This window comes from Rhinatrema bivittatum, chromosome 2 (genome assembly GCF_901001135.1).
Source record: "Rhinatrema bivittatum chromosome 2, aRhiBiv1.1, whole genome shotgun sequence".
Lineage (NCBI taxonomy): Eukaryota > Metazoa > Chordata > Amphibia > Gymnophiona > Rhinatrematidae > Rhinatrema > Rhinatrema bivittatum.
In genome coordinates this window covers 156,596,734-156,608,790 of record NC_042616.1, presented here as the reverse complement: position 1 = coordinate 156,608,790, position 12,057 = coordinate 156,596,734, and the positions used below count along the sequence as shown (strand labels likewise).

Sequence of the window (12,057 nt, the reverse complement as noted above, 5' to 3'; positions counted from 1 at the left end):
TCACAAGAGAATGAATGACTGTTTTCAAGTCTGAATTATTAAGATAAGGTCATATTCTTCTTAACATCTGTAACTTGAAATATGAATTTCAGACTACTTTTTAAATTTGTGGGTGAAGGGTTAATTTTGTATCCATAATTAAACCTAAGTTTCTTACTTCTTCAGAAATATTAATTGGTATTCCTTCCACATCCAAAGTCCTTGGGATATTATTCAAAGGGTATCTAGCTAGATAAAGAATTTCCATTTCTGAGAAGTTTAAACTAAGTTATTATTTAGCCATTGGTAAAGCCATTTGAGACAATATGCAACCTTCGACAAGGTATCTTGTGCTGACCCTTTAATAGGGATAAAAAAATTGGATGTCATTAGCAAAAATTCTATATTCTACATCAATTTCAGAGCGGAGTCCTGTGGCACACCAGTTTTTAATTCAAAAGGGGGAGATAATGCTCCGGATAATGTAATTTTAAAGTTAGATCCCTTAAGGAAAGAAGAAAATCACTGTAAAACTAAGTTGCCAACTCCCACTTTTCTAAGGCGGCGCAGCATGATTGCATGATCAATAGTGTCAAAGGCTGTGGATAAATCCATCAACACTAGGAAGTATTCTGTACCAGAATCAAATCCCCGTCTAAAAATATCAAAAAGTGTTAAAAGGAGAATCTCGGTATTATAGCCTGCCCCAAAACCATATTGCTGAGATTCAAAATAGAGTATTCATTTAAGAAGTCTTGTAATTGTTTAAGAATGATCTTCTCAAGAACTTTAGAAATGAAAGGAAGATTTGAAATGGGCCTATGGTTACTAAGATTATCACATGGTAGATCTGATTTCTGGGGCACAGGTAAGAATTAGGCCATTTTTAGTGAATCAGAAATGAGTCCCTCTTTAAAAGATAGATTCATCAGTTGACAGATAAATATGCTAATGCTATCTTTGAGACATTTAAGAGAAACATTGGAATATTCGTTGAGTGGAAAGAAATTTGGTTTTAAATTCTTTATGACCTCACGTATCTCTGAAGGATCAACCTCATTAAAAGAGTCCCATAAGATAGTCTCAGAGTTAACTTTGTTCATTTCTTGAACAGCAGAAGAGCATAAAGTAGAAATTAATCCTTTAATCTTATCTACAAAATACTGTCCTATTTTGTTAGCATCTGCTGTAATTTTTGAGCTAGTCTGATCCTTATTTGTTGTTAAACTTTTAACAATATGAAAAATCTTTTATGGATGATTTTGGGCAGTAGATATTCTATCTGAAAAGAATTTTCATTTGGCATCATTCATTTTTACTTTATACTTTTCAGCTTTGGATAGGTGGATCTGTCTATCGGTATCTAGCAAGGATTTCCTCCAACAGCATTCAGTCTATCTCATGTCTTGTTTGAGTAGGATTAAATTAAAATTGTACCAAGGGGCTTTATGTATTCTTTTTAATATGGTAATTTTAGAAGGGGCAATGATATCTAGTACTGAATAAAGAGAATGTTTCCAATGGTCTAAGGCATCTGAAACAGGAGTTGGAGTGAACTCCAGTAAGTGGAAGCAGCGCGAGCTAGTCTCGCGCTGCGACTTTAACTGGAGGCAAGCGAGTGGAACGTTGGTTAGGGGGGGTGGGGGGGGTAAGGGAAGAGGCAAGAAAGTTGAAGTATAGGTTACCCAATAGGAGAGGGAAATTCAAAGGAGGCAGGGTGATGGGGTTATTATGGGATGTTATGACCGTTAGGGGAGCAGTGGGTGAGGAGCGGCACAGGCAGCAAGTGGAGCTTTTGGTTATGTGGGATTGGAGGTCAGTTACATAGCTTTAAATAATTTTGGTATTCCCCGGGGCTAATTCTTAACTTTAATCAGTAGGGTGGGTGTCCGATACAAAAAAAAAAAATATACTAAATAAATATAATCCAAATAATAATAGATAATTTCCTAGTTTGTCATACCTTATCCGTTGCCTTCCCACAGGCTATGCCTAAGAAGGGGAGCGGGCGTTCCCGTGCCCCCATGGGACGTTCCTTCGGGCTCCCGGGCTCCCCCCGGGGCTCGTCTGCTCCTGCCGAGCCTGCTGTTTCTCCTCGCCGACGCGCGCGCGCTGCTCCTCGGGCCCCCCCCCTCCCTTGTGTCCATTTCGCGACTTCCCCGCCCTCCATGCGTTCCGCCCCGGCCTGCCCCCAGGTCCAGCCTTCCTCCGTCGATGTGCGGGAAGAGTCTGGTGAGAGCGGCCCCGAACCTGAGGACTGTGCTGCCCTGCAGGTCACCTCCCCTTCCGGCAGCGCCTCGGCGAGTGTAGCGGATGCGGCCGAGATTTCCCTCAATGCGTCCGCCCTCTCCTTCAGCTTCTTGGATGATAGCGGCTCCTCCCCCCCCCCCCGCGATCTCGCCCTTCCCAGCGCTCCTTGCCGTGCCAACCCGGCCCCCCCCCCCGGGGCCCGCCGCTCGTTCTCCAGCGGCAAGCCTGCCGCCTTAGGTTCCTTCCCTGTTGTTGGAAGGGGATCCCGGACCCCATCCCTAGCCGGCTCAGCAAGGAGCCGCGGATCCCGGGTCGTGTCGGGGGGGAGGGTTCCTCCCCCTGCCCCCGCCCTCCCCCCTGCGCCCCCTGCTCAATTAAAAACTTTTGGCAGAGCAGCTAGGGTGGATGGTGCAGGGTGTGGGGTAGGACAGCATAGGTCTGCTTTATCTAGGGGAGGTAGGACCCAGCGAGTACAGTCCTTATCAGCTATGCCCAGAAAGCCTCCTGCATTGCCGAATAGCGGCGGGGTCAGCTTAAAGGGGGCAGGGCAGTTCAGCAGCGTGGGTCCTAGGCAGCTGGTAGGGATGGCCGGTGAGGGGAAGTACCCATGGGCAGAGCGTGAGGGGCTGAGTGGGCGTTCGCTGGGGCGGAACAGGGCTTCTAGCATGGGGGTAGGTTTTGGTGCGGAGCAGGATAGGGCTGTATTCACACTCCGGGATCAGCCTACATGGGAAGATTTAGAGGTGGCGTCGCGACCTACTGGTAAGTATCTGGATAACTGGGGACAACTTAAGTTGTACAGCGGAGGTAGGGAGGTTTCTTGCTTTGCAGATGACGATGAAGACGATGGTCCCGGTACGTCGACACAAGAAGCGTGGAGAGAGAGGGAGGTCACGGAGGAGATGGATAGTCAGGAACGCGTGGGAAGGAATGACGGTGGTCGGAAGGTGGCTGTGGATCAGGGGCTTAAAGTTTCGATTGGTCCAGGTGAGAAAGTTCTAACGAAAGGGGGTAGTGCACATAAGGCAAAGAAGAGGAAGCGGGGTACATCTTCTAGTTCTTCATCTAGTGGGTCAGATTCATCGTCGGATTCATCGACGTCCAGCCCTAGGTACAAGTCCGGGTTGGGGGTCGGTCCATTGCATGGGGCGGGACATTCCGCCAGTGCTATATTAGCCGAGCTATGGGAAGGGGTGCCACGAAAGCTGCGAAGAAAAATTCGTAAGCGACGGTACGTTAACATTTTTAGCTTGTTGGAAGGGAGGAGACGTGTCAAGAAGGGCAAAAAGAAGGATAGGAAGAAACACATGACATCAGGGAGTCCTAAGGTTGCTAAGAATATTGTTAACTGGGTACGGGGATTTTTAAGATTAGCTAGTGTCGTGGGGCATTATGATTCATCCCAGTACGGGGCGTTGTTGTCCTATGCGGACAGCATCTTGGGGGCGTTTCGGGATTACGAGGGTTGGGCTTGGCTCAACTACGACGAGAAATTCCGAGACAAGATGGCTGGGAATAAAGGGATGTCATGGGGGGGTCAGGATATTAATTTGTGGTTAACACAAATGACGTATAAAGGGCTGAGTGGGACAAAAGCGACCGGGGTTGGTAGCGGGGCTTCAGGGATGGGAGGGGGGCTAGGTACTAGTGGTGGTGGGGGTCATTCCTTTCGGACAGGAGGTCAGTTGGGTAAGCCCATGCAGGGTGGGAAGACTCGGGTGGGAGGAACCGACACCTGCTGGCGATTTAATAAGGCAGTATGTTTGTTCCCGGATTGCAAGTTCAGACACGCCTGTACCATATGCAGAGGAGCGCATGCAGCCCTTAAATGTGGGCAAGGAGCCAGTGGACAACAAGGTAGAGGGGGGAAATCACAGTGAGATGTTGGGGTTAGCGGAGACCCCAGTGTTGCTTGAAGCAATGATCACTTGGTTAGAACGGTACCCTAGGAGAAGGGACGCCCAATTTTTATTTGAGGGGTTCAGGGATGGTTTTGTTATCCCTTATAAGGGACCGGGAGGTGGGGAGAAGGGGAGAAATGCAAGTTCGGTAAGGGACTATGAGGTTATTGCTCGGGAAAAAATCGGGGCCGAAGTCAGATTAGGGAGGGTGGCGGGACCCTTCGCGTCTCAGCCGTACGGATGTATGCACTTGTCCCCAATTGCAATAATTCCCAAGAAAGAACCGGGTAAGTTTCGCTTCATTCTTAATTTATCACATCCCAGGGGTAGGTCGGTGAACGACTACATACCGCGAGAATTTTGTTCTGTTCGCTATGCTTCTTTTGACGACGCAGTACGCTTAGTGCAGTTGGCGGGCCGGGGGGCTTTATTAGCAAAAGCAGATATTGAATCAGCTTTTCGGTTATTGCCCATTCATCCGAAGTGTTTTCCGTTATTGGGTTTCTCGTTCGATGGAGGGTTTTATATTGACAAGTGTTTACCGATGGGGTGTGCAGTATCGTGCGCCTTTTTTGAGACATTCAGCACCTTTTTACATTGGGTAGTGGAGCAAGGTACAGGGGGTTCAGGGATTTTACATTACTTGGACGACTTTTTGTTTGTAGGGCCGGCGGCATCCGATTTATGTCAAAGGCAATTAGATGGATTTTTGAGGGTGGCAGATATGTTTGGGGTCCCAGTTGCGGCGCAAAAAACGGAAGGACCAGTATCCAGGCTGGTATTTCTAGGGATAGAACTAGATTCAGTAACCCTGGAAGCGCGTTTACCTGCGGAGAAGGTGGGACGGTTGCGGGTGTTGGTGCGGACCGTTCGGCAGGCGGTTAAAGTGACGTTGCGCCAGATGCAGTCCCTCATAGGAGCCCTGAACTTCGCGTGTAGGGTAATTCCAATGGGGCGTGCTTTCATCAGGAGGTTGTCCAGCACGACGGTGAGGGTGCGGGCCAGGCATCATTTCATTCGCGTGACTCATAGAGTAAAGGAAGAGTTGGGAGTTTGGGAGGCATTCTTGGAGTCATTTAATGGGGTATGTATCATGCAATCGGTGGAGGTGTCCAATCGGGAGTTGGAATTATATACGGATGCGGCTGGGGGTCTGGGTTTCGGAGTGTACTTTCAGGGGAAGTGGTGCGCAGAACGGTGGCCGGAGGATTGGGAATCGGAAGGGTTAACTAAGAACATTAATTTCTTGGAATTATTCCCAATAGTTGTGGCGTTGTACTTATGGGGGAGACAGTTAGAGAATAAGAAAGTATTGTTTTGGTGTGATAACTTAGGAGTGGTGCAAGTCATTAACAGACAATCTGCTAAATGTCCACGGGTGTCGGAGTTGTTGAGGGACCTGGTTTTTAGGTGTTTGGGGCTGAATGTGACCATTAGAGCACGGCACGTGCCGGGGGAACTGAATATAATCGCGGACGCTCTTTCTCGTTTCAAGTGGCGGGAATTCCGAGAAGTGGCGCCGGAAGCGAATTTGGAAGGAGAGCAGTTTCCGAAGTACCTGTGGCAGCTGGGTCGGGGGAAGCGTGGTCGTTGATCAGAAAATCGGTGGCTCCATCCACTTGGAACGCTTATGTTCGAGGTCATAGAGTCGTTGTCACGTATTTGGAGGGGGAGGGTTGGAGGGGTGGTGAAGTTAACGCCGACGGAATTGTAAGTTTCATCCTGTGGGCAAGGAGTACGGGGTATTCGCTTACAGCAGTGCGGGCGCATCTTGCCGGATTTTCCTTCTTTCAAAAACTAGAGGGTTGGGGTTCTGCGGTTTCCAGTTTTCTAGTTAAACGAATCCTTGGGGGATGGCGGAGAGATAACGGTTTATCACCTGATAGAAGGCTGCCGATCCGTTACGAAGACCTGCGGATGCTCGTTATAGGTTTACCTCGGGTATGCTGGTCTGATTATGAAGCACTTTTGTTTCGGACGGCGTTCGTACTAGCTTTTTTCGGTGCAATGAGGGTCAGGAAGCTGATAGCTTCTTCTAAGGTAAATGCGGCAGGTTCGGGATTAAAGGCGGAGAATGTATGGATCGGCAGTGGGGCTGTGACAATCTGCATACATCGCTCCAAGGTGGATCAGATGGGCAAAGGACACTACGTGCAGCTGGTGCGGGCACGCGACCCAGAGGTATGCCCGGTACGAACTGTACAGCGCTTTGTTGAATGGAGGCCTCGGTTAGGAGGTTTATTCTTGTTACACAGCGACGGGTCGCCTTTGACCGTGTACCAGTTCGTTCAGGTTTTGAAAAAAGTGGTGTGGTTATTGGGTTGGGATGTTCAACGTTTTACTTCCCATTCCTTCAGAATCGGGGCGGCGACGTCGGCGGCAGAGAGGGGTATGTCGAGCAGCGAGATTCAACATATAGGGAGGTGGAAGTCAAAGGCATTCTTAGGTTATGTGAGAAGATAAAAAAAAAAAAAAAAAAAAAATCTTAACCCTAATACAAAAAAAAAAAAAAAAAATTAAACATAGAAGGGGGTGCTGTTGTTAATTGTTGTTTATTTTGCAGAACCGGGAGTGTTGCAAAGGGAGCAGGAATGTGTCTGGGTAACGGGCCATTCTTTTATACATTGGGCGGCGATCAGAGCGGAACACAGGCCTTATGGGCTGAATCTCGGACTGGATGTACATAATTGGACCATCAGATGGTTGAGTCATCGCGGGATGAAATGGGACAATCTGATGCCTTTTCTGCAGACATGTGTTTTGGAGAATGGACTACCTAAAGTTCTATTGATTCATTTGGGGGGGAATGATGTCGGGGAAGGTTCTTGTAAAGAGTTGCTATTGAAAATAAAAAAGGATTTCAGCAGGCTGCTGAATGTACTGCCGGGGACCCGGTTAGGATGGTCGGATATCATACTGCGTTTGAAATTTGTGGAATGGACACTATGGCGAACAGGGGTGAAGAAGTTAAACAAACAAATAGGGAAGTGGTTGGAAGGACAGGGAGGTTTCTGGGTTACGCACGAGTGGGCTTGGGAAGTCATTCCAGGATATTTTAGATCAGATGGGATACATCTATCCGATGTTGGTATTGACTTGTTCAACAACACAATTCAGGAAAGCTTGGAGAGAATCATTGTTCCTGTCAAGGACCGCAGTGGGGGGGAACAATGACAACGGAGTTGTTATTGTTCTATGGCGGGAAAACCCGAGCCCAGAAAAAGGTTTTGTATTGGATTGTTTGGTGAAAATCAGAAAAAGGGGAATCTAGTGTAACGCGGGGGGGCTGTTACATGAGATGGACAATGAGCAAGAGGGGGGCTGATGCTCATAGGTTACGACACCTGGAGCTTTACCACTGGAAGCGGTGGAAGGCCCTATAGGTGCCGAGATGATGGGGGGGGGGGGGGGGGGAAATTGTTGTACTGTGTTAATTTTGGAGGGCTCGGGTCTTATAATAAACTGCGGCCTTTATTACCCAAGCAAAGATGTCCGAGTATTTTTGGGAAAATTAAAATACGAAGGAAGAGGGAGGAATCCAGAGGAGAGAAAAGATGAAGGAGGAGAGCGAGTCTTGCATCTCTCAGTTAGTGGAAGCAGCGCGAGCTAGTCTCGCGCTGCGACTTTAACTGGAGGCAAGCGAGTGGAACGTTGGTTAGGGGGGGTGGGGGGGGTAAGGGAAGAGGCAAGAAAGTTGAAGTATAGGTTACCCAATAGGAGAGGGAAATTCAAAGGAGGCAGGGTGATGGGGTTATTATGGGATGTTATGACCGTTAGGGGAGCAGTGGGTGAGGAGCGGCACAGGCAGCAAGTGGAGCTTTCCCGCCCACCCTCCCATTTGATGTTGATAATGTTCTGTTGAATCTGTTGTCGCAGTGAGCGGGAAAACCCGAGCCCAGAAAAAGGTTTTGTATTGGATTGTTTGGTGAAAATCAGAAAAAGGGGAATCTAGTGTAACGCGGGGGGGCTGTTACATGAGATGGACAATGAGCAAGAGGGGGGCTGATGCTCATAGGTTACGACACCTGGAGCTTTACCACTGGAAGCGGTGGAAGGCCCTATAGGTGCCGAGATGATGGGGGGGGGGGGGGGGGGGGTAAAATTGTTGTACTGTGTTAATTTTGGAGGGCTCGGGTCTTATAATAAACTGCAGCCTTTATTACCCAAGCAAAGATGTCCGAGTATTTTTGGGAAAATTAAAATACGAAGGAAGAGGGAGGAATCCAGAGGAGAGAAAAGATGAAGGAGGAGAGCGAGTCTTGCATCTCTCAGTTACTTAGGTAAGAAAGGTTCGCCTAAGGACTTGGTTTCAAACCTACTCTGATTCTAACAAAAGGAAATGTCTTGTTTAATCCATAATTTAGGTATAATAAAATGAGTTTGCAAAGAAATCAGAAAATGATCTGACCATGGTTCAGTAATGTAGTCAATATCACAATTCAAAAAAACCCACTTGACCTTATATTTGTTTAACAAATATAAGGTCAAGTGAGTGACCTAATTTGTGAGTGGACTAGTCAATGGGTTGCTTCCATCCCATGGCCTCCATGATAGTCAAGAAGATTTGACAACTTTCAGAGATTGGTTGGACATCAATATGCATATTAAAATCTCCTAAAACATAATTTTTTTTTAAATCAGCATTAAAAGATGGCAGTTTTATCCTTAGAGAGATTAGTAGGAGGGGAATAAATAAGACAAGTTCCCCATTGATCACTGGAGATTGCTGAGACTGCTAAATTCAAGTAACTATTAGAAAAAATAGTTGTCATCTTAAAGGCTTTTTTGATCAAAATAAGTAGCCCCTCCTCCATGGTTCTGGCTTTGATTGTGAAAAAAAACCTGATATTCATCAAGTGCTAATTGATTTAACAAAACTGTATCGTTATCTAATAACCATGTTTCAGTAAGACAAAACACATCAGGATCATACTTAATAAAATCTAAGATAATTAGTAACTTCTTTCTTTTTGCTTGTATGTTAATCAAATAAATAGAAGGGTGGATGAGGGAATATTGGAATGCGAGTGAATTTCGACTGTAGATAGCCGTCTTCCGGCCGTTTATAAGAAAAATGTGGAAGACTAGCGATTCGTCCTCTTCCATGGATTACCGGGATAGAATCTCCTTGGATCATAATGAATGTAAAAGGTTACTTTATGCTATATCAAGGTGATGATCTCCTACCAGGCAAACTTGCTTCTTCAAAGCAGCACAATGGCTGCCAGACTGGAGTTGGGACTGCTCTACTATGTCCCTGAAGGTCCCCTGTATATTCCTCTCTTCCTCAACCTTTCCACATCTGACTGCCAACGATGAGAGAGCCAGGAGCTCTTTGCACCAATGCAAAAGACTGTATAACCCCCAACCTGCTGCTGGACTACTGTTTGCATCTTAATTTTATTGATTTGCTAAAGTTGTTTAAAGCTGTTTAGGAGAGGGAATGATTAATCAAATGTAATAACCCTTTCATTTATTAGATATGTTTTATGCTAGGTTGTCAGTGGTCTGTAATACTAAATTACTAAAATTAAGGTTAACTGCAAGTTACTGTAAATCCCTAATTGACTCTTACTTAGAAAATGTTCATCCTACTAAGGGTAACAATCTATACATATAAAAAAATGTGACTAGGTTGGGTGAACAAATTGAGTGCCCTGTCCTTTTAAAGATGCTGCTTTGCTTTGCAACTGGTAAAATCTGCTTGTGCATTTCTTGTGGAAAGTGTGAATTTTTTTTTCTGCTACAACTATCCCTTTACCTTATGTTTATCTGCTACAACTTGACTTGCAGACAAAGGTCATGGCCAAATGTGAAAGCTGTTTTTTGTTTTATTGCCAACATTGTCTCTTTTGTCTCCGAGCTGCATTCTTTTTATTCTGCCTTGATAGATATGGCAGAAAGGAATGACTACTTTATGTGTTATGTTTGAAATGCCTTTTTGAAGCTGACATTGTTCTCGAGATATAATTTTATTGGAATTTCTTTTCTTTTCTTTTCTATCCACTTATATATCAGCAGTTAGCTCTGCTGACAGCCTGACTGAAGTTGATATGGTTAATAGTATGCTGAATGGTAGGTTCTCGAGTAAAGTTAAACCTTCCAGTGCTACCACCCTGTTTCCTCCTGGCTCTAGCCTTTGGTCTTCCATGATTCTGTGGGGATTGTGCAATTCCATGACAAGTCATAATGCCATACCAGTGGTTTGTTCCTGCCTTCCGACCTGCCCATATCCTAGAATTTTGATTGTCAAGGTTCTAAATAAGGTCATAGCTAATTCAGAAATTAGCCAACTAAATGAATATTTGGGAAAATATCCAATTACACTCTAGGGGGTAGATTTTAAAACAATGCGTGTTTGCGTACTTTTGTTGGTGCACCAGTCGCAAACAAAAGTATGCTGGATTTTAGTAGATATGCGCTTAGCCGCTAAAATCCAGGATCGGCGCGCGCAAGGCTGCCGATTTTGGGCAGCCGGCGCGCGCCGAGCCGCGCAGTCTGCCTCCGTTCCCTCCGAGGCCGCTCCGAAATTGGAGCGGCCTCGGAGGGAACTCGCTTTCGCCCTCCCCTCACCTTCCCCTCCCTTCCTCTACCTAACCCACCCCCCCGGCCCTATCTAAACCCCCCCCCTACCTTTCTCCACGGATTTACGCCTCCCTCTGGGAGGCGTAAATCCGCAACCCAGGGGCGGTTCTGTAGGGCGCGGCCACACCCCCGAACCGCCCCTGGCCGAAACCATGCCCCCGGGCCCGCCCCCGAAATGCCACATCCCGCCCCCAAAACGCTGCGTCGATCGGCCCCGCCCCAGACACGCCCCCGACACGCCCCCATCAAAAAACCCCGGGACTTACGCGAGTCCCGGGGCTCTGCGCGCGCCAGCAGGCCTATGGAAAATAGGTGCGCCGGCGCGCAAGGCCCTGCTCGCGTAAATCCGCCTGGATTTACGCGAGCAGGGCTTTTAAAATCTGCCCCTAGCTGCCTAATAAGTTAAGTGGATAGAATTTAGCTGACTAACAGGAGCATTCCGAGACTGTAACTGGGGGGAGTTGAATTAGCCAGCTAAGTTAATAGGCTAACTCTGATATTCAGAATTAGCCGGATGAGGAATCTCTGGTCAGGCCAACTTTAAGATAGCTGGCTATATTCAATACTACGGTTTCACTATTAAATATATCCCCAAAGTTAGCTGGATAAGTTTATCTGGTTAATTTTGCTAGCCGAACTGTGTCTGAATATGGACCTCATTAAAGCAAGGTTTTGATTGTTCTGTCCAGCAACTTTGAAAATCACTGTGAGTAATAAGACCAAACCTTTGTGGATCCTGAAGAACTATGAGGTTGCATTTATTCTCTTTCAGAAAATATAATGGAGACTCAGTGATTCATAGGAGCAGAAGAAGGAGATGAATGGAGCATACCAGAGTGGGACAGTGAGTTTTATGGTGTAGTTATTTGGCGCGATGCTGGCAGCGATCGCACTGCGGAGGAGCGATTGCTGCCGGCTATCGCAAGAAACCCCCCCCCCCGTTTCGCCCCCCTGCCCCCCCGTTACCACGGGATTCACTATGCCTTATGGCATTAGTAAATCCAGCCCTTAGTTGGATATCTACTTCTCTGGCTAAGTAGTTAGCTGGGTAAGTAGTGGGCAGCATATGGACGTTTTGGGAAGGATCTACTTATCCAGTTAACATAGTCGGATAAGTAGTGATATTCAAACTTATCTGATTATGTTAGCTGGATAAGGTAGATCTTCTTATATTTATTTATTTAAAAATATATAGACCACACAAATCAGCCAAAGCCACAAGGGCAGTTTACAGTAAATACATAGATAATATTAAAAAAGATAAAATAAACAACAAAACCACAAAATACACACCCAAATTAAATAATTAATAGTCATCCCACACTGCAGTTTGAAAATCCCT

General features: G+C 46.4%; 1 protein-coding gene across 1 annotated transcript in view; it reads left to right on the top strand.

The window, feature by feature from the left end:
- Positions 1–2,717: 2,717 nt before the first annotated feature.
- LOC115083238 overlaps positions 2,718–12,057 on the top strand; it is a 36,792-nt gene continuing 27,452 nt past the window's right edge. Inside the window, exons 1-2 of the mRNA XM_029587046.1 lie at positions 2,718–3,216; positions 6,694–7,287. Coding sequence (XP_029442906.1) covers positions 2,718–3,216; positions 6,694–7,287 — 1,093 coding nt within the window. The remainder of the gene's footprint in view (positions 3,217–6,693; positions 7,288–12,057) is intronic.